Genomic DNA, 19,247 nt, shown 5'->3' with positions numbered 1-19,247 from the left:
ATGAATGTGCTGCCAAAAATACTGTTTTTGTTTATGAATTTACCCTTCAGAGTGGAGTAAATTAATTAAGAAATTTATATGTGGTGGTAAACTCCACAGTGGCATTGAAAATACTGACACAAACAATTAGCGGAGGTATTACATATTAAATTATATTACAGAGCACTTAAAGTGGCAGAAATAAAGGTCTAGTATTTGACAAATAGGTATGTCAGTATTAGAATAGACATTAAATAAAGGTCTAAAGCTGAAAGATTCAGTTTCATAAAAGTGGATTTAAGGTGGACAATGCAGTAACAGACTCTATACAGTGGTGCCTCGCTTTACGATTGCCCCGTTTAATGACGAAACTGCATTACGATGAACTTTTTGCGATCACAAAATGATGTTTCCTATGGGGGAATTTCGCTTTGTGATGATCGGTTCCCTGCTTCGGGAACCGATTCTTTGCAAAATGATGGTTTTCCAACAGCTGATCGGTGGCTTCAAAATGGCCACCGGGTAAACAAAATGGCCCCCTGCTGTTTTCTGGGACAGATTCCTCGCTGCATAGGCAGTGAAAATGGCCACCCTATGGAAGATCTTCGCTGGACAGTGAGTTTACAGCCCTTTGGAACACATTAAACAAGTTTTAATACATTTCAATGGTTTTTTTCTTTTCGCATTATGACATTTTCGTTCTACAGCGATTTCGCTGGAACACGTCGTAATGCAAGGCACCACTGTATTATCAGAATGGTATAAAGCCAGATTTTATTAAATCTAGAGATCTCACCTGTATTATATACAATTTTGTGAGGTGTCTTCCTGAACTAATTCCAGAATTTGTAGAAAGAGGAGAACCAGGTATGTTGGAAAGATCAAATGATGGTTATCACAGATCTTAAACTATAAGAAATTTACAAATAAGCTGGGGGCAAATAAGCCACAGCTTTTCCAGTTTTTCAAATCCAGACCGTAACAACTGTTTTACTAAGAAAATATGGAGGATGAGATCAAAGATAATGCTAGAGTCAGCAAGAACTGAAAATCATAATTCTGGGGGAAGGACATGTAAGAATTATTCACTGTTATAGGACTTGGCTACCACTCCCCAAGGTTTTATGAAGAAATGGGAAAACGACTTGCAACTTAATATAACTTGACTGAATGGAAGCGGATTTGGGGAAATGTTAATTCAAAATTAATTTCAGTGAGTTGGAGAGAGAATTGTGGTTAAAAAACCCTTCCAGCTCATAAATTAGCAATTATATATAAATATATATATATTTATATAAACTATAGTTAGATACGTGCTGGAAATGTCATTCATTACATGTAGGTATGTCACATGTATTTTGGTCTTCTCTGAAAATATGTTTATTTCGGCAAACTGAGGCCAACTTTATTAATGATATGTTAGATATTAATATGCCAGTAGATATTGCCAGACAGCTACAGCAAAGCACTGGGTGGAGAGAGAAAAAACAAGTCTCCTTCCATAAATGGCTGGTTTAACTTTATCTGGAACATTGCCCTTTTAATTAAACTTATCATTTGCAAGGTACAAATAAATTTCATGAATGATGGTCAATATTGTTATGTATTGGATGGCAAGGTAAGAAGCAGAATTGACTTTCTTACAGAAACTTGATGGCATGTATAAATATTTGCCACATTCCCTCTCCTTCTCTTATGTCTGATGAAGTGGACTTGTCCAGAAAAGCTCGCATTAAGGAATATCAAAATTAGACTTTATATTAGTCTAGCCACCACGTTTTTGTCTTTTTTTAAAACTCTTTATTTTATTTTGTTCTTACCTATAAGAAACAGAACACACCCTTTTGCCTCACTGAATTGTAACAGAAATTAGTATTAGTAATAAAATTATTTTTAAAATCTCCTTCCATCTGGGAGTTATAATCAGAACTTGAACATAACAGGAAAATTAGGGTTCTTCGGTATGTAACTGTGAGTTTTTAGAGCTCTGCTTTCAGAATTGCAACTATATTTATAACAGGAATCTGCTGAGAAGATAAGATCTCTATCCAAGTTCATCCGCTCCAGGTTTCCACTTTTTCAAAAATACAGTGGATGGTATTGGTCAATGGTGACACATATTTCAGATGATTAGCCTGTTTTCCTCCTATGGATTTCCTCAGAGATGCATGCCTCAACAATCAGGCTTGCAAATGAAGCCTTTGTTCACCTTCCAATGACCAACTGCAAAACACAGCATGCAAGATACCGTATTTTTCTGAGTATAAGACACCCACATGTATAAGACATCCACTTTTCTAACCCAGAATTTCTTTCTTGCGAGGAAAGTTGAGGGGGAAAGCAGGAATCATCACAGCGCTTTGATTCCTGCTTTCCCCTTCCACCTTCCTTGCAACAAAGTGCTTTCCCCCTCCACTTTCTTTCAAAGAAAGTGGAGGGGGGAAGCAGGAATTGCTTTGATTAATCGCTTTGATTATTCCTGCTTTCCCCCTCCACTTTCTTTGCAAAAAGTGAAGGGGGAAAGCAGGTATCAAAGCACTTTGACCCCTCCCCCTCCTTACTTCTGCGTATAAGACAACCCTAAATTTTAATCTAAATATTTTAGAGAAAAGTATTGTTTTATACATGGAAAAATACAGTATGTAATGAGAAAGATCCTGTGCCAGGACACACAGCTTTCACTAACTGGAGGAGCTCTGCTAAAAATATGAAAAATGTAGCATCTAGTTTTAGTTGGCTTGATAGTCCAGTGAATCACAGTACTGGAGAGCCAGGGATCAGGAATTTAATTCCACACTGCCTTGTAGGAGAAGAGCCACCCTGTGCATCCATGGGCAAGCTGCACTATCCCAGAGTTCCCCCAATAAACCACTTTTGAGTACTTTATACCTAGAAGATCCTGGAAGAGTCTCCATAAGTTGGAATCAACTTGACAGCACACAGTTATTGTTGTTATTATTACAGTGGGGTCTTGACTTGAGAACTTAGTCCGTATTGGAAGGCGGTTCTCAAGTCAAAAAGTTCTCAAGTCAAATCTGCATTTCCCATAGGAACGCATTGAAAACCATTTGATCCGTATCTGCTCTTTTCCGTCCATAGAAACTAATGGGAAGCTGCTATTCTGCCTTCGACCACTAGAGGGGGATATTTTGTTTCTTTTTTTCTTAGGTCAAGAAAGGTTCAGGGAAGGCAGGGAAAATACAGTCCAGGCAGTCCAGTACCAGGCAGTCCGAAGACTGTCTCCCAATCCACTCTCTAAACGCTGGGAGGAGTGAGGAAGCAGACAGGCACCCTTTTCACTGGCCAACAGTTAACTGAAACTTCACATTTTGCACTTTCCCTGCCTCCCACGTGGTTTTTTTCAGTTCTTAACTCAAATCTAAGTATGTAAGTCAAGTCAATATTTTCCTATGAGAGCGGTTCTTAAGTCAAAATGTTCTTAACTCAAGCCGTTCTTAAGTCAAGACCCCACTGTATTAGTGTCTAGTTTGACCTCAAAACAGCCTTCTTACCACTGGTTCCCCAGCCATGAAATGTGCTACACAAGGCAGGTTCATGAAGTTTGACTATGTCCTTATTGTAGTTTTTACACTGGGTTTATATATCATTCTTTTAAAGAGAAGAAGGGGCATGTGAATATTCTTAGTAGAGTCATGGTGTTGTACATTACCTTTCCCAATGGCTGCAAACATTTGGGTCATCTGGGTTCAACGAAACAGTGGCTTTCAACAAGAGAGAAAGGGAGAGGACTTTGAGATTCCACCACAGGAGAAGCTGAAACATGGTCATTGATTTCTCTTTGCTGAAAAGGAAAAAGAAACAACACTAGAAAAAGGAGAGGCGGACTGTGAATGGAAGACCTGTGTCTCTGGTACAAAGTCATTAATGAGGCAATGCAATGGCAGAAAAATTATGAACATCCTCCTTTACCATCTATCTGAAAACATAAACAAAAAAAAAACAGCAATTGTTCAGTCTCGTTTGCATGTGTTGATACCAAGGTTACTAGACTCCAGGATACATTATAAGTAGAGGGGGACAAAAATCAATTTTCACATCTTATTAAGAGATGTTGGTGAGAACCCACTTATTTTTCAATTTTTTAAAGTGCCCATTTGACCTAAAGACTTAAATGCTCTACCATACCTGAGATCGTTGCTTCCTGTGCCATACTGTTATAATCTGCTATTCACTCTATCCTCTTGATAACAATCTATGTACATTAAATACCAATCTCTATTCATTCATTAATTGTCTGGATTTATACCTTGTGCCTCCAATACAAATAGTCCCATAATGGCTTATGGATAAATAAAAACAAGTCAGTTTATGTCTTTGGGCTATAGAAAAGGAAATATGAACTGGGAAGGCAAAAGGGAAATTCGAGCATGAATTCATAATATTAGAATAGCAGTGGGCAAATGTTTTTGCTAAAATAAATGCTTTTTCATGTCCTATAGCAGGCGTAGGAAAGCATTTTGCGATCTTTTGAAGCCCCACCTACCCCACATCTACCATACTTTATTTTTTAAGGCTACTAAAAAGCACAAGTGGGCTTTTCTGTTAAAAGTTTTTTTTTCTATCAGTTAAACCCCATTAACCAAGGACAGGATAGATTTTAGAACTAGAATAGATTTTAACTCTGGCAGACAATTTATATTGGGCAACTGTCAAGGGGAGTGAATATTACAGGTACAGTGGTGCCTCGCTAGACGATGATAATCCGTTCCATTGAAATCGCTACTTAGCGAAATCATTGTCTAGCGAAAAGCATTTCCCCATTGGAATGCATTGAAACCTGTTTAATGCGTTCCAATGGGGAAGAATCGTCGTCTAGCGAAGACTGGCCATAGGAAAGCCACTTTGAGAACCGCCGATCAGCTGTTTAAATAGCTGTCTTGAGAAGCTTAGGTCCCGAAAACAGCTGTTTTGCGAGCGCAGAGGGAGCTGTCAAAATTGTCTAGTGAAAATCAGTTTGCGAAGCAGGGACCAAACATTGTCCAGCAAAATTCCCCCATAGGAATCACTGTTTTGCGAATCACTATAGCGATCGCAAAAAGTCAATGTCTAGCGAAAAAACTGTCATGCGGGTTAACTGTCTAGCGAGGCAGCACTGTAGCTCTGTTCATTCTCCTGAGCCTTCAGATAACTTTGTTACCATGAACCCTAATCTCCTCCTGGTCTACTTCACTGGACTGGATTCAGGGACCTGGCATTACACTTTCGACACTGACTTTCATCAGTCGGTTTCAAAATGTGGCCCTGTGGGTTGAACCACATGGTGTGAGAGTACTGCAAGGTTCCACCTTATCCGCCATGCTAATTTAACATCTGAAACTTTTATGATACCCTTTGGCCATGTCATCAGCCATGGCATGGCCCTTCAAGCCCAGTCTCCTTGGGAGCGTAGCCCTGCCGAGATTGCCCACGCTTAGGTTGAAAAGTTCTTAAAGTCAGCAAGTCTAATGGCACAACGGCTGATCTTTTTATCACAACTAAAAAGAATAGAAGATGGTTAAAATAATAATTTTAAAAAGGTCCTCAATAGTGTTTCACAAGCTTGGAAATTTTGCTTCTTTGTATTACATATCCCAGAATTCCTAGCCATCATGTTGTATTCTAAAAATGCAACATTTCCAAGCTCAGCACTGGTCTTTCAACTGAGTTAATGGAGTAATCTTGCTCCATAATTCCCCTTTCCTCTGCATCCCAAGGGAAATGGATTTTTGAGTACTGAGTATTCAATGGAACACATTTTCCTGGAAGAGCAGCTATGATATTTAAGAGGAAGCAAAATAAGAATCTCCTGAGAATTAGGTAAGTGCTTTCCTTTCCATGCTTTCTTGGTGAGTAAATGGGGGCAGTGTACAGAGGAGCATTTAGTCATGTAAGTCCCCACTTATAATCAGAAACAGCAGAGTACACACCCAAATTTATCTCCTCAGTTAAAACCAGTCCCTCTTAAACAGCATACTTGTCTCGAGTTACAGCACATCTCCCTTACAGAAGCAAATGTGGAACCAAAATTGTAACTCAGGGGCGCACATTTCTAACAAGGCTGAGGGCCACTAGTTCAGGTAAACTGTGCTACTCTTTCTACCCCATCAAATTCAACAGCACATTAATAGCAAATGGATTGTGCAGTATAAGTTAACTGGATGATACAATCCAGGGCAATTAGCTTCATGCTCACTATGAGTCTTTGAATCATTATCACTGCATGAGCATGTATTTTCCCCCATCTGACCTCCAACATTTGAGACCCTTGCATGGGTCTGGCTCAATTTCTCAAACAAAGAGGTGGGAAGGACATTGAAAACGAGGGTCCGAAATTTCCCCAAGGGTCCAATCTTCTTAAAGGGCCTGTTCTCTTTCATATAAAGTTTGAAATGCCAAAATACCAGGGACTTCATTATAAAAACAACCAGCTGTTAGAAAGGCAGAGCGGCCACCAAGACTTCAAGCTGCCTAACATATCTTAACATGTCTTAACATAACCTAGATGAATAAAATGGTTTTTGTGTGTCGACAACCAACCAACCATGTTGGTACCTGGCGGATCTCTGAAGGGAAAGTAAGGGGAGTTCCTCTTTTCTGAGATCTGTTACACAAAAATATTTGTAATTTTAGAAGAGATCGCCATGTTAGTCTCAGCAAGCATTACAGACAATAAATAGATAAAAAAATAAAATAACAATTAAAAAGAACAAAAATGTTGTGGCACCTTAAAGATTAATTGTTACATTTTAATGTGAGCTTTCACAGACAAGTCCACTTCCTCAGAAATAAGAGAGAGATCTCCTTAGTATAATTAACATGCATGTTGGTGCAGCCACTGTTATTCCATGCCATGGGGATTCTCACAATCTTTTATAGTACAGTCGTGCCCCTCTTAACGACTGCTCAGTAAAACGACGAATCTGCATTATGTTGACGTTTTTGTGGTCGCAAAAGCGATTGCAAAATGATGTTTTAATGGGGTTTTTTTGCTTAGCGATGATCAGTTCCCTGCTTTGGGAACTGATTTTTTGCTTTACGACGATCAAAACAACTGATCATCAGGTTTTCAAAATGGCCACCGGCTGCTCAAAATGGCTCCTCGCTGTTTTTAGGAGCCATTTTTCGCTATACAGGCACCCGAAAATGGCCGCCCCTATGGAGGATCTTCACTGGACGGTGAGTTTTCAGCCCACTGGAACGCATTGAGGGGTTTTCAATGCGTTTCAATGGTTTTTTCCTTTCGTTGGACGACGTTTTTGCTCTATAGCGATTTCACTGGAATGAATTAACGTCGTCAAGCGAGGCACCACTGTACAATCATCAATGGAATGGATCTGAATACCAACTGAGACTAATACCTCACCAACTGAGACTAATACCTCAGTGTTAACTCACACATTCTGCAAGTTTTTAATCAACCATGGTCTATGTACTTTGATGCTATGTATACATGTATAAAAATCTGCCATGTTGTATCTCCCGCTTATGCCTGGGGAAGTGGACTTTTCCACAAAAACTTACATTAAAATATAACCGTTAATCTTTAAGAAGCCACAATGTTTTTGTCCTTTTTATTTTTTCTTTCTTTATATTTTTCTTTTGTTTTTACCTAAAAATAGTCACTTTTCCTGTAGCTGGTATGACTAGGGCAAAAAAAAAAAAAAAGGGACTAAACATGTTTTGAGGACAAACACCGCCTCGGTGATACATCCTCAGCACCTCTTATCATATTTTTGTCCACATTTTTCCTCCTCCTCCTCCTCAGTTCCTCACAGAGGATGCATCCCACAAAGCTAAATTCCCCAGATGCCACAATTTCACCCGCTAAAGCAACCTGTGTAAAGCGGAGGAGGCGGGGGGGGGGGGACCTAAATCAAGGGAGGGGGGAGGGGAATCATTTAGTGAAGGCATTAAGATTCACACTGAGATTAGCAGGTTAATGGAGAGAAAGTGGCTTTATCCCAGCTGCAATGAAACTGATGAATGAATAGCTTGATGTCAATGGGACAGCTAGGGTAATTAAAATAAAGTGGTGGGAGGCCTAGCCTTGCACAGGTGAGCTGATGGATAATGAGGACACACACACACACCTACGCATTTCCGTGACCCATGAAGTTATAACAAACAGGATTAACAACTTGGAGTGAAAACTCTTCAGGACAAAATTTGCTTCCACCACAGCTCCTCTTGTGACCATGAATGATTATCACAAAGCCTCCTCTCCCCCTTTTACAGGCAGTGAAACAGGAGAGTACAGTGGTGCCTCGCACAGCAAGGGTTAATCCGTTCCGGATTAACCCTCGCTGTGTGAAACATCGCTCAACGAAAAGTAAAAAGCCATTTAATGTGTTTAATGCGTTCCAATTCGGCCGAATACTCACCATTGTGCGATGTTCCGGGATCGCCGGCAGCCATTTTCGCGCCCTCCCCTCGCTGATCGAGGGCACGAAAACACTGCGATCAGCTGTCCGGCGGGTCCAAAATGGCCGCCGGAACAGCTGAAATGGCCGGGTGCAGCGTTTCCGCGCCCTTGGTAAGCGAGGGGAGGGCGCGGAAACGCTGTGCGCGGCCATTTCGGCTGTTCCGGCAGCGTTTTCACGCCCTCCCCTTGCTTACCAAGGGCGCGAAAACGCTGCGCCCCGCCCTTTCGGCTGTTCCGGTGGCCATTTTGAAGCTGCGGAACAGCTGATCGGCGGGTCGCAAAGCGAAGGTCAGTAAGCAAACCGCTTACCGACCTTCGCTCTGTGAATTTTCCCCTATCTAGGTGCCGTTTTGCGATCGCATTTGCAATCGCAAAAACGGCATTGTTGCGCGGATTCGTCGCTCTACGGAGTGACCATTGCACGAGGCACCACTGTATTTCCAATCCTTTGGGAGAAAGCAGCGTAGCTAGTTGTTATTCTCATTTCCCGTCACATCTTTTGGAGTAACCCTGTGGGATGGGCACGACCATGGCCACAAGAGGCTTATTGGAGATTAAAATGGCCCTTCCCAGCCTAAAGAAGTGCGTATGCTGTGAAGCTGATGGTGGCAGTGAGAGAGCGAACTGAAAGAGTCGTTTCACCAGAGGATTTCTTTAGCCCCATTAAATAGAAATAAATAAAGATAAAGTTAAACGGTTTAATAATCTCACCTCAGTGTGCCATAAAATCTTCGTGGCTATGAATCGGACAAATTTAGAGACTTCATTGGCAAGAGGAAGAAGAACAGTCCAGACGTTTTGAACGTTCAGAAGCTGCAAAAAAGTAATTAGAAACACAATTCAACAAAGCAAGGAAAGGAGTTGAAGCAAATTCATGAATAAAAACAATGGAAAATACGCATGCATGCTTGTAATTATGAGGAAATGGAGAAGACCTGCATTATCAGAAGGAAGGGGGTCAAGAACCTAATACTATTACTGCCTTCAAACAAAAGTTTTAAAAGGGAAACTATAAGGAATGTGAATTAAAAGGGGGAATGAGAGGACAACATTATGTTTCTGAACGTTTATGTATTTGTATTACAGATGACAGAAGTGGGATCAAACCCTCTTCCATCCTATTTTAAAAAATTATCAGCCCCTTTCCCTTCTACATGGGGCATGCACGGTCATTGCAGTTCTACCCCTATACTGTATCTCTTCTAGTCTCAAACAACCCTGTGTTAAACTGGCTAGATTCAGAGATGAGAAAGGTTACATTTTGGGGGCTACAGCTCTAGTAGTGGGATTCGGAGAGCTTTAATCCAGAAATATAACCATTCCCACATGTCTGGACTGGAGCAATTGCTCCTGCTGTGGGTCAATGGGTGGTTTTGGTACTTGTTCCGCATAGAACAACTTTCCCTGTTTCTGGACTAAAGGAAAAATAAGCCTAGAAGTTGGAAATAGCACACAAGTATCAATGACATCCGCCTCTGTATTTCAAACGCAAATTCAAGCAGTAATCCCAGTACTTTTGCTACGTATATCCTTTTCATTCATTCTATTATTTTTCCTTTTAGCATTAGGAAGTTACAAAGAGAATGGAGGTGAAAACTACATGCAAGGCCCAGTAAACAATTAAGAAAAAGCATAAATTGATGTACTCTAGCTTTCCTGGCAGGGCACTTCTCAGTAAGACTCCCTCCATCACAAGTGCCACTGGCTTGTTGATTATGGACAATGGGAACTGTAGTACATCACACTTGGAGTGCATTAAGTAGGATAAAAAGTCTTATTAAACCTAAGCAGGATGGGACCTGATCAGCACCTAGAGAAAAAAAAGGCCCATGTAAGGATGGAAATCTATTTAATAAATTCATAAAATGGTTACTTTAAAAAGTAACAGGTAGCTAAGAAAAACTACTGAAGGGAAAAAAAACAAGGAAAATTAAAAACCAAGTTTTGGTTATTCACTTGTATCAACTCCCAATTCATACTGAGAAGTAAGAAATGTATTATTTCCACTTATTCCCCAAACATCAAAGAATATTAAGGGAATATGAAAGCCTGGAAGGTGTGCACAGAAACACTGCTTTAAGAAGGACAAATTAATATATTTTACTCTGCCTTTTAATGCTAATTTACTTCAATCAGCTCTTCAAGAGAACTCCCAAGATCACAATTTAAATCAAATCAAATTTCTGGATGCTAAACACTAAATTCCCACACATTTTCATGAATTGGGAATTTGATATTCCTTCGGATAGGGCGAGATTCTCCTCTTTCATTTTCAAAGTAACTGCTGGGGAAAAAAAGAACAGGAAGTCATCCACAGAGACTGGAATACATTAAAAGGGTCAGAGGATGACACCACGCCATTGTGCAAGTAAGATTTAAATATGCAGCTGTGGGTAAGAAGAGAAAGTTATCGCTACCAGGTTCCAAGATTGCTCGGTGGCCGAGAGACTGAGGATCAAGAGGCTTCTGAAGGCAACCAAAGGTATAAATTTCCATCATCCACCTGCCTATAAAATATGCTTTCAATTTGTTTGTCTGTTTGCGTACAACTTGATTTATCAGCTGCCTTTTAGGTACAGCTGCCTCTTCAACAAGAGTTCAAAAAAACAAAACATAAGAATCATCATCACCACCTCATAGAACCTCCTTAAAACTTAGCAACAAAAACATGAGAAGCAATTAATTAAAACAACTACAGTGGTGCCTCACTAGACGATTGCTTCGTTTAACGACGAATTCGCTTTACGATGAAGTTTTTGGAGCGATCTTGCATTTCGTTTAACAATGTTTCCTATGGGCAATTTTCGCTTTACGATGTTAGGGACCTTGCCTCGCAAGACGATTAAATTTTAGGTCCCTGTTTTTCGCTTTACGATGTTTTTGACAGCTTGGTCTTGCTTCACTTTACGAGTCTTTTAATGGTCTCTGTTTCGTTAGACGGCTGTCTTCGCTTGGAAACCGCGTTTTGCTTAACGATGTTTCCTATGGGAATTTTCGCTTAACGATGACAATCCGTTCCCATTGGAATGGATTATCAGGTTTTCAATGCATTTCAATGGGAAAACGTGTTTCGCAAGACGATCTTTTCGCTTAACAGCGATTTTCACAGAACGAATTAACATCGTCTTGCGAGGCACCACTGTACTACAAAAAAAAAGTCAAGGTGAAATTATCTATAAACAAAATTTCAGCTTGCTTATACACACTCACTTTAAAGTTGCTTCCTGTTAAACTTTTGGGGGACTGCGGAGAGGTGAGCCGTGTGTGCGGCTGGGAGCTCACCATGGCAGAAAGGGAGGATATAAATATAAGGAACGGAGGTGTGCTGGTCTGTAGTTTTGGACTGCAATTCCCAGAATTGCCCAGTGGCTTTGTTGCCTGGGCAATGCACCTTACGAAATTCTGAGCACTGTAGTCCAACACACCTTTTAAAAATGAGGATCGGGGATGGCTCACTTGTAATATCTCATACAGGCGGCTAGACAGCAGGGTCTCAGTGGCTGACCAGAAAGCCCAGCAGGCTTCATTTATTATAGTCTCATTATGAACCAGCACTCCTCAAAGGGCAGGCCCATCATATTCAAACATTATGAAACTCTTAACACAAGTGAGGCAAACGTATTAACGGTCAGTCCAAATCAGCTTCACTCTGCTTTCAATTCAAGCTATATCCTGCCTGATATGGGTACTTTGACACCTAATTTGGGGTTTGTCGGAGAAGCTATAATTACCAAACTGGAGAAATAGGCTCGGCACGCTCTCAATTTTATTTCTTCTTTGTCTATTACACAAATGAAAAGTTCTGGTTGGAATGGCTCGCCTCCTAAGCCGTTCATCCACTAATACTTTTAGTATCTCTTGGTATTATGCGCTTCTTTATTCATACCCTCTCCTCCTAAGGTGCAAATGCAAATACAACCCCTCAATTACTCAGATTCGGAGAAAATGCTACGGTCACCTTCCCTTTCCAAAAAGCTGTGCATTTTAAAAGTGACTCCAAACAACAAACACCAGACCAAACACAAATGTTTTACAGAACTTCTCTTGTCTCTTCCACCAAAGGCATTTTGTGACTCAGTTTTTGTCCCTTGTTTATTTCCAAGGTGGGGTTTCTTTCCAGGAATGTCTATTATAAATTACTTGGCTTACAGTAACAGGTCAGGGTGACAATGATCCATCAGAGAGACTGATAGAGAAATTCAATTTAATTAATATGTCAAATAGGAAAAAAAGAGAAAAGTCAACCAGATCAGATGGACAGAAGCTAAGCTAAACTGTCCTTTACCAATGCCAAAGCCCAACAGTGCTTTCTACCATTATCTGTAACATATACATCTCCATTCCTGTGTCTCCATATACATCACCAAGAAGAAGAAGAAACTGATCTGCATAAAATGCATGCACCAATACGTACATCCACTTGAAAAATCAGAAACAGATATCATTTAAAGAGAATTATAATACATCTCCTCAGTGTGCAGGAGACGTAGACCAAGTAAACTGTGTTCCCCTGCCCATTGAAGCTGCTTTCCAGGTATTATCTGTTGATAAGCAACTACAAAGCCCCCAATTCCTCTCCTTACCTACCTACCTACCTACCTACCTACCTACCTACCTACCTACCTACCTACCTACCTACCTACCTACCTACCTACCGTCTGGGCAGCCCTTCACACTGCAAAAGAGAACACTTGGCTACTCTAATCTGACCATTTTGGAGTTAAGGAGATGTCCATCTATGAGAACTGATCAACTTTAATTGCTCTGTCACCTCACATCAGCCAGAAGAGACACAACCCACTCATCAGCTCTGTCTGATTCACTTGCCAGTCCCCCAAAGTAGAAAAACTGCTACAGCCCTCTAGGGCTCAGCCCCTCCATAGCGCTGCAACAAAAGCTACGGGGCAAAACCCAAGACAGGTGCTGAAAGCTTGGCAGATAATGGGCTGCAATTCCCACCATTGAGAGAAAGGGTAGCTAAAGATGAAGGGGAAATGCAGCCCCACAGTGTCTGGGAGGCCGTAAGCTCCTCACACCTGGCCTAGAGAAAGGAGCCTCTTCAGCCTTCCAAATGCTTTCGAAGCCCAACTCTAGCCATTAAGGTCAATAGGCAGGAATGAGGGGAGTTGTAGTCCTTAATTCTACAATAACAACAACAGGTTAAAACTTCTATCTGTTATATGATACCATGTTTTTACACTTTTAATTTACTGTACCTTATATTTTTGGATGATGATGCACAGTCAACTTATTTCTAACTTACAGTATGGTGATTCTTCCCACAGTTTTCTAGTTATGTACAGAAGTGGTTTTCTACTACATTTGTGGGGGGGGGGGGGCGGGAATATGCTTGCCCAAAGCCACACAGGCTGACTTTTCTCCCTGGAGGCACAATGGAGAATAAAACTTACAACCTTTGGCTCTGCAGATACCAAAATCACTGAGCTATCCAGCCAGTTATTCTCTAGAGCACAGGTTCTTATCCTGTGGTCCGTGGACCCCGAAGGCCCTCAGTGTCCTCACAGGGGGTCTACAAAGGCTTGAACATATGTTGTCTTCTTTTGCAATTAAAATGGAAGGAAGGAAGGAACGAAGGGAGGGAGGGAGGGAGGGAAGGAAGGAAACTTAGAACAAAATCTTAATTTCCTTTACTTGTTTGTATAAAACTTTGATTTTCTAACTTATCACCTCCATTAAAAATGAACAAAAGTAAAAAATCGGTTATATATATCAGTTAAATAACTGATAGCAAACAAGTGTTTGATATTTCTGCACATGATGAGAACATGCAAACAAATGATGCTGAGTGGCTGAGAGACAGGCCGTGACATTTCTTGCTACTGCTCAGAAAGTCAGAAACCATGGGAAGAGAGTCGGAGCCAGTCAGTGTCAGTTTGAGTTAGTGTTCGGACAGACTTCGTGATCATGCTTTTTCTTTGATTTCTCCTAATAAAACCACTTGGTTATTGCTGGGTAAAGTGAGTTTTCAATAGTATCGCAGGGAATGTTGTAACAATACATTTTGTCTGAGCCTCAGAATGGATCGCTGTCTGCATGTGAAATGTAAAAGAAGTGATGATATTGACGAGGGTGTATCTTGTTCAAAGCAAAATGAAGCTTCTTGCAGTCGTCTTTAAAAATGCTGCCATTATAGCAAAGAATACCTGTCAATGAGACCCTTCATGAAAAATTTTAAAATAAATATTTGATGGACTTTAGGGTTTTAAATCTTGAGTTAAGACTTGTTAGTCCACGGCAACAAAATACATTTAAAGGGGGTCCATGGTAAAGAGAAGGTTAAGAACCGCTGCTCTACAGAGTTGTAGGTCATCTGTTCTTAGCCCTGAAATGAGGTAAGAGATTATGGGGAGGTCATGGAACCTCATATAACGCCCCATTCAGGTTGTATCAACATTGAAAGGAGAATGCAATAACCCCCCCCCCAACGCCTCTGTATTTACAGATTCTCCTCTTCAGATTCATTCCATGTGCAGAGCTAGCCATTCTGGTGCCAGGGCAAGCGGCACCATCTTTAGATGTTTGTGTCATGTCTTGTAGTAGAATAAGACATGGCACAAACACCACACGGAAAAGAATGTGGTGTCCCCCATAAGAAAGAGAAAGTGTTTACCTTCAGGAAAAAAAGAAAGTGTATGGAAAGTGGGTGGAAGTACTGCTGTTTATTTTCCTAACTCTCATCAGTAGATTCACCTCTAGATCTCAGTGCCCTCTAAACTTTGGGCTCCTAGAGCAAACCCCAGCTACTCTGCCCTCTTTGATCCTTGCCCATGTGTAGGGGGGGTGGGAAAGCGACAAGGGGGTGGGTTGGGAAAGGGCAACTAGCAATTCTGGCTGATGCTGCTCGACTCCGTATTTTGAGACGGGGAAGAGGCTTTCAACAGCCCGTTGGTCACGGGTTCTCTTAGATATGTTCCCAGTTTCTTAAAAAGGAGACTTTGCTTTAAAAAAACACCAACCAGAGCAATTAACAGCAGGTCAGCTGGCATCAAATCAGCCAGGTTCAATTTAAAACCAAACAGGTTGCCACCCGACCGGTGTTATTATTTCTGGATTTATTATCTTGGTGCCTTTAGGCTGCACTTTTAGACTTCCAAGGCCTGTTTTCCCCGAAGGCAGCGCATTTTTCTTCCCATAGCCTTCCGCTGGCACAGACCTGCCTAGAAAAACCTTGGAATAAAACCACATTTACCATCCCCTGCAGATATTTTTCAAAAGCAAACAGCCGTGCAGCAGAGAAGTCATTCCAGGTAACTTCCAATTCCCTGCGGGTGTGTTCAGATTTAATTACAGTGGTCCACGGAGCCGTCTGTGGGCTCTAAGTGACAACTTTTAGCATCTGCTAGGCCTCCTGGAATGCCATCTGTGTTGTGAAGGAACAGGGTCAAGGGTTTATGAATGCTGCTGATTTCCAAGAGTTTGTAAATATTGCTATTCCAAGCCAGGATAGGTGCAAGCCTTTATTTCCAGGATAAAAGTTCTACAGCTGTATCATTAGCAGATAAAAATGACCAAAAGTCTGTATCACCTACTAGCCCTTGGCAACTGAGTGGCCAAGACTGTTGTCTATACCATTTTTCCAGGACATGCTGCTTTTCCTAATCTGCGGCTACCTGCTCTGCTCTTGTGGCTTTTCACACTTCATACGTACAATAACTGGCATGTTCAAGAGAAATGTTCAAACAATGGAGGCTGGTCGATTCTGGTAAACAGGACATTGCCCCACACCAAACTCCTGCCTTCCTCCTTACCCAAGGGCGAGACTAAAGATGCCCCAGTTCATCACAGCCTGCCGGTGGGGAGTGTTTACAGAGAAGATGAAGGCAGCATCCTTAGCCGAGTTGAAGAATGAACGAATGGAGTAGATGAGGCAGCGTCTGACTGAGTGAATGTCTGTTTATATGTTTCTGCCCATTTCTCTTTCTTCTTCCTGTACTTTCTCATTTATTTTACTTTAAAGCTGTAATAATCTTTATATTGTCTTTCCATTTACATGATCAAAGGTTTCCAGCTCTCTGCTTTTTATTGGCATTATTATTTATTTTGGTCTCAACATTCATTTGCAAGCAAAACTGAGATTTTGCAACCTCACTCATAACTGGCTACTAACACATCCCCATGCATGGAAGCCAACTCCAGGGACTCCCGGCGAGCACGCTTGCCCTTTCTGAATACAAGATACAAGAAATGTAAGCTTTCAGTTCTTACCTAAATACAGAGTAATTAGCCCTGTTTAATAGCCATCCGCTCAATCCTAGCCAGCTAGACTCTGCTAGTATAACTATCAAATAATCTTACAGACAGAAATTGCTTTCTACATCACTTCCCTGCTGCCAGACTTTAAAAAAAAAATAAGGAACCAGGGTCATACATTGTACTGTGCATTGTGCCAAGTCCATAAAATGCACTAAAGAGTAACTGTCCTCCTTCAAGAGAAAGAAACATTCATTTTTTACAAGAGGTAAAAGAAAAAGAAGCCGCCTCTGGGCACTTTCAGCCTTCCCGCACAGTGTCCTTCCCCCATCAATAATGGCCCTAAAGAAGGAAAATGAAAATGAAAGAGAGGCATGCAGGTTGAGTGGTCTCTGCCAGGTTTTGTTTATTTGTTTGGGGGCAGTCAGCTTTCGGTCCATGGGGTTTTACAAAGCAAGGCCCTCGACAGATGCAGAGAGACGTGCACATGCTGTGGATTAAATACTAAGACTTTACAGGACGTCTTCCAAGACGGAATACAGGTTTTTTGTTCCCCATTAAGAACGGTGTCAGTCTCCTTCCCTGTTGAATCATCTGCCTTTGGGTTGAACCTGATTATGGGCTATGAGGAATAATGATTCCTTAAGAATTAAATGGCAGAAGATGTTGTAAGATCGAATCCACGTGACGGAGGGAGCTCCCGTCGCTTGTCCCAGCTCCTGCCAACCTAGCGGTTCGAAAGCATGTAGAAACGCCAGTAGATAAATAGATGGTTTTAACACCCAGGCAGGCCCATAAAGGGAGATGTGGTCCTTGAGATACTATAGCTTGGATTCAAGCTATTTGGGGCTCTATAGATTAAAGGCAGCACTTTTAATTGTGCCTAGAAATAGATCTCACCTAGGAACATATAGCCCAACATTGCAAACTCTGACTGGCAGCAACAGGTCTGGAGACTTTCGCAGAGGCTCCTTTCTTAGCCACAGCAGGAAATCCCAGGCACATACGGATGGTCTCCTATTCAAGGATTACCTAGTCTTGCCTCTGCTTAGCTTCCAGCATCAGGTGATATCAGGTGGCATGATGATAGACCTAGACTACTTTCAGTGGCATTTGTCTTACTGATAGGGAACCACTGATTTAGAACATCTCTCATATTACTTCTATAATCCAAAGCATCTTGTGCCACAAGGCAGTTCCAGATTCAATAAAAAGGCAAGAACAACGTCACCACTAGCTTAATGCAGACAGACAGCTAGCAACACCAGAGCAGACAGTAGCAAAAATTAAGTTAAAAGCCTGATGCCAGAGTCAGGAGATCCTCATAAAGGCAGTGCGTAACCTTATATCGTTCCACCCTTGGTTGCCTTTTAAATGCCCTTGTCTCACGTCAGGCATTTTCCCAATTCTGCCAATTCCACCATTTCAGCTTTATTCTTCCATGGACATCTCTTAGCAGACCCACAGAGACATCTGCACTCAGAGAGCCTCTTGGGTGTAAGTAAACTAGAGACTGTCTAGATAGACACACTGAAATGCTTTATTTAATTGCTATGTTGGCCACTTAAAAACGCTTGCACATCTTTATTTAAGAGGTGCACAGGAAAATCACACTGTGTTGTTATTAAGCTTGAGTATGATCTCTTTTGGGTACCCAGTGTGGTGCAATGGACAGAGTGATGGATTAGAACTCAGGAGGTTTAGGTTTCAAATCCCTGCTCAGCCATGGAAGGTCACTATGGAGGTTGAACTGGTAAGCCCAGCCCTGTGCTGGATGGGGCTGCACTCCCTCTGAAAACAGAGGTGTACAGCTTGGGGGTGCTCCTGGATTCGTCTCTGAGTCTGGATGCCCAGGTTTTGGCGGTGGCCAGGAGTGCCTTGGCACAATTAAAACTAGTGTGCCAACTGTGCCCAATTCCTGGAGAGATCTGATCTGGCCACAGTGAGACATGCATTCTATGTGTGGTTGCCTATGGAAAGTATTAGGAAACTTCAGTGGATCCAAAATGCAGCAGCCAGATTGCTGACTGAGGCTGGTTACAGGGACCACATAACCCACCTGTTACAGGAGATCCACAGGCTCCTGCATCCATTTCCAGGCTGAACTCAAGGTATAGGTTCTAACTAGAGATGGGGACAAATATAAAAACAGATCGCTTTTTCCGACAAATACTGTATAGCCGATTCGTTAAATATTCGTCAATCCGTGTTTGTGGGTTCCAGAGACCCCCATGAATAAGAAGGGATGAATATTTGCCGATTTTTATTCGTCCTTCATATTAAAAAACAAACAAAACAAAACAGCATTCTGGCAACGACCACCCGAGACAGCCACCCAATACCACAGCCTACCCCCCACCCCCTTCCTTTCCCTACCTTAGGCCCCACGCCACCGCCACCAACACCCTCTTACCTTAATCGCTGCTGCTGAGGTCTTCCGGCCTCAGAGCCACACATGTAAAAATGGAGACTGGCTGCCCTTTGCAAAGATGGTGGCCACAGCTTCATTTAGGGTAGGAAAGCCGCAGCTGCCACCTTTGCAAAGGGCAGCCTGGATTCCCTTAGCCCAGCCACAAGGGCCAGGGATCATTGCACAAAAAAGACCAGCTAACGACACCCATCAATCACAGTGACA

General features: G+C 41.8%; 1 protein-coding gene across 11 annotated transcripts in view; it reads right to left on the bottom strand.

Annotated features, from left to right (window-relative positions):
* The window catches only part of MEGF11 (multiple EGF like domains 11), a 474,775-nt gene that overhangs the window by 370,374 nt on the left and 85,154 nt on the right, over nt 1–19,247 (bottom strand). For all 11 annotated transcript variants that reach the window (XR_013538901.1, XR_013538902.1, XR_013538903.1 and 8 more), the window contains exons 2-3: nt 9,113–9,214; nt 3,650–3,781 (exon numbers count right to left, since the gene is read on the bottom strand). Coding sequence is in view for 8 of the 11 variants with exons in the window: in XM_078380886.1 (XP_078237012.1) it covers nt 3,650–3,768 (119 nt within the window). In the remaining 3 variants the exon portion in view is untranslated. The remainder of the gene's footprint in view (nt 1–3,649; nt 3,782–9,112; nt 9,215–19,247) is intronic.

This window comes from Pogona vitticeps, chromosome 12 (genome assembly GCF_051106095.1).
Source record: "Pogona vitticeps strain Pit_001003342236 chromosome 12, PviZW2.1, whole genome shotgun sequence".
In the NCBI taxonomy this organism is placed as follows: domain Eukaryota; kingdom Metazoa; phylum Chordata; class Lepidosauria; order Squamata; family Agamidae; genus Pogona; species Pogona vitticeps.
This window is presented reverse-complemented; position numbering and strand designations above follow the sequence as displayed.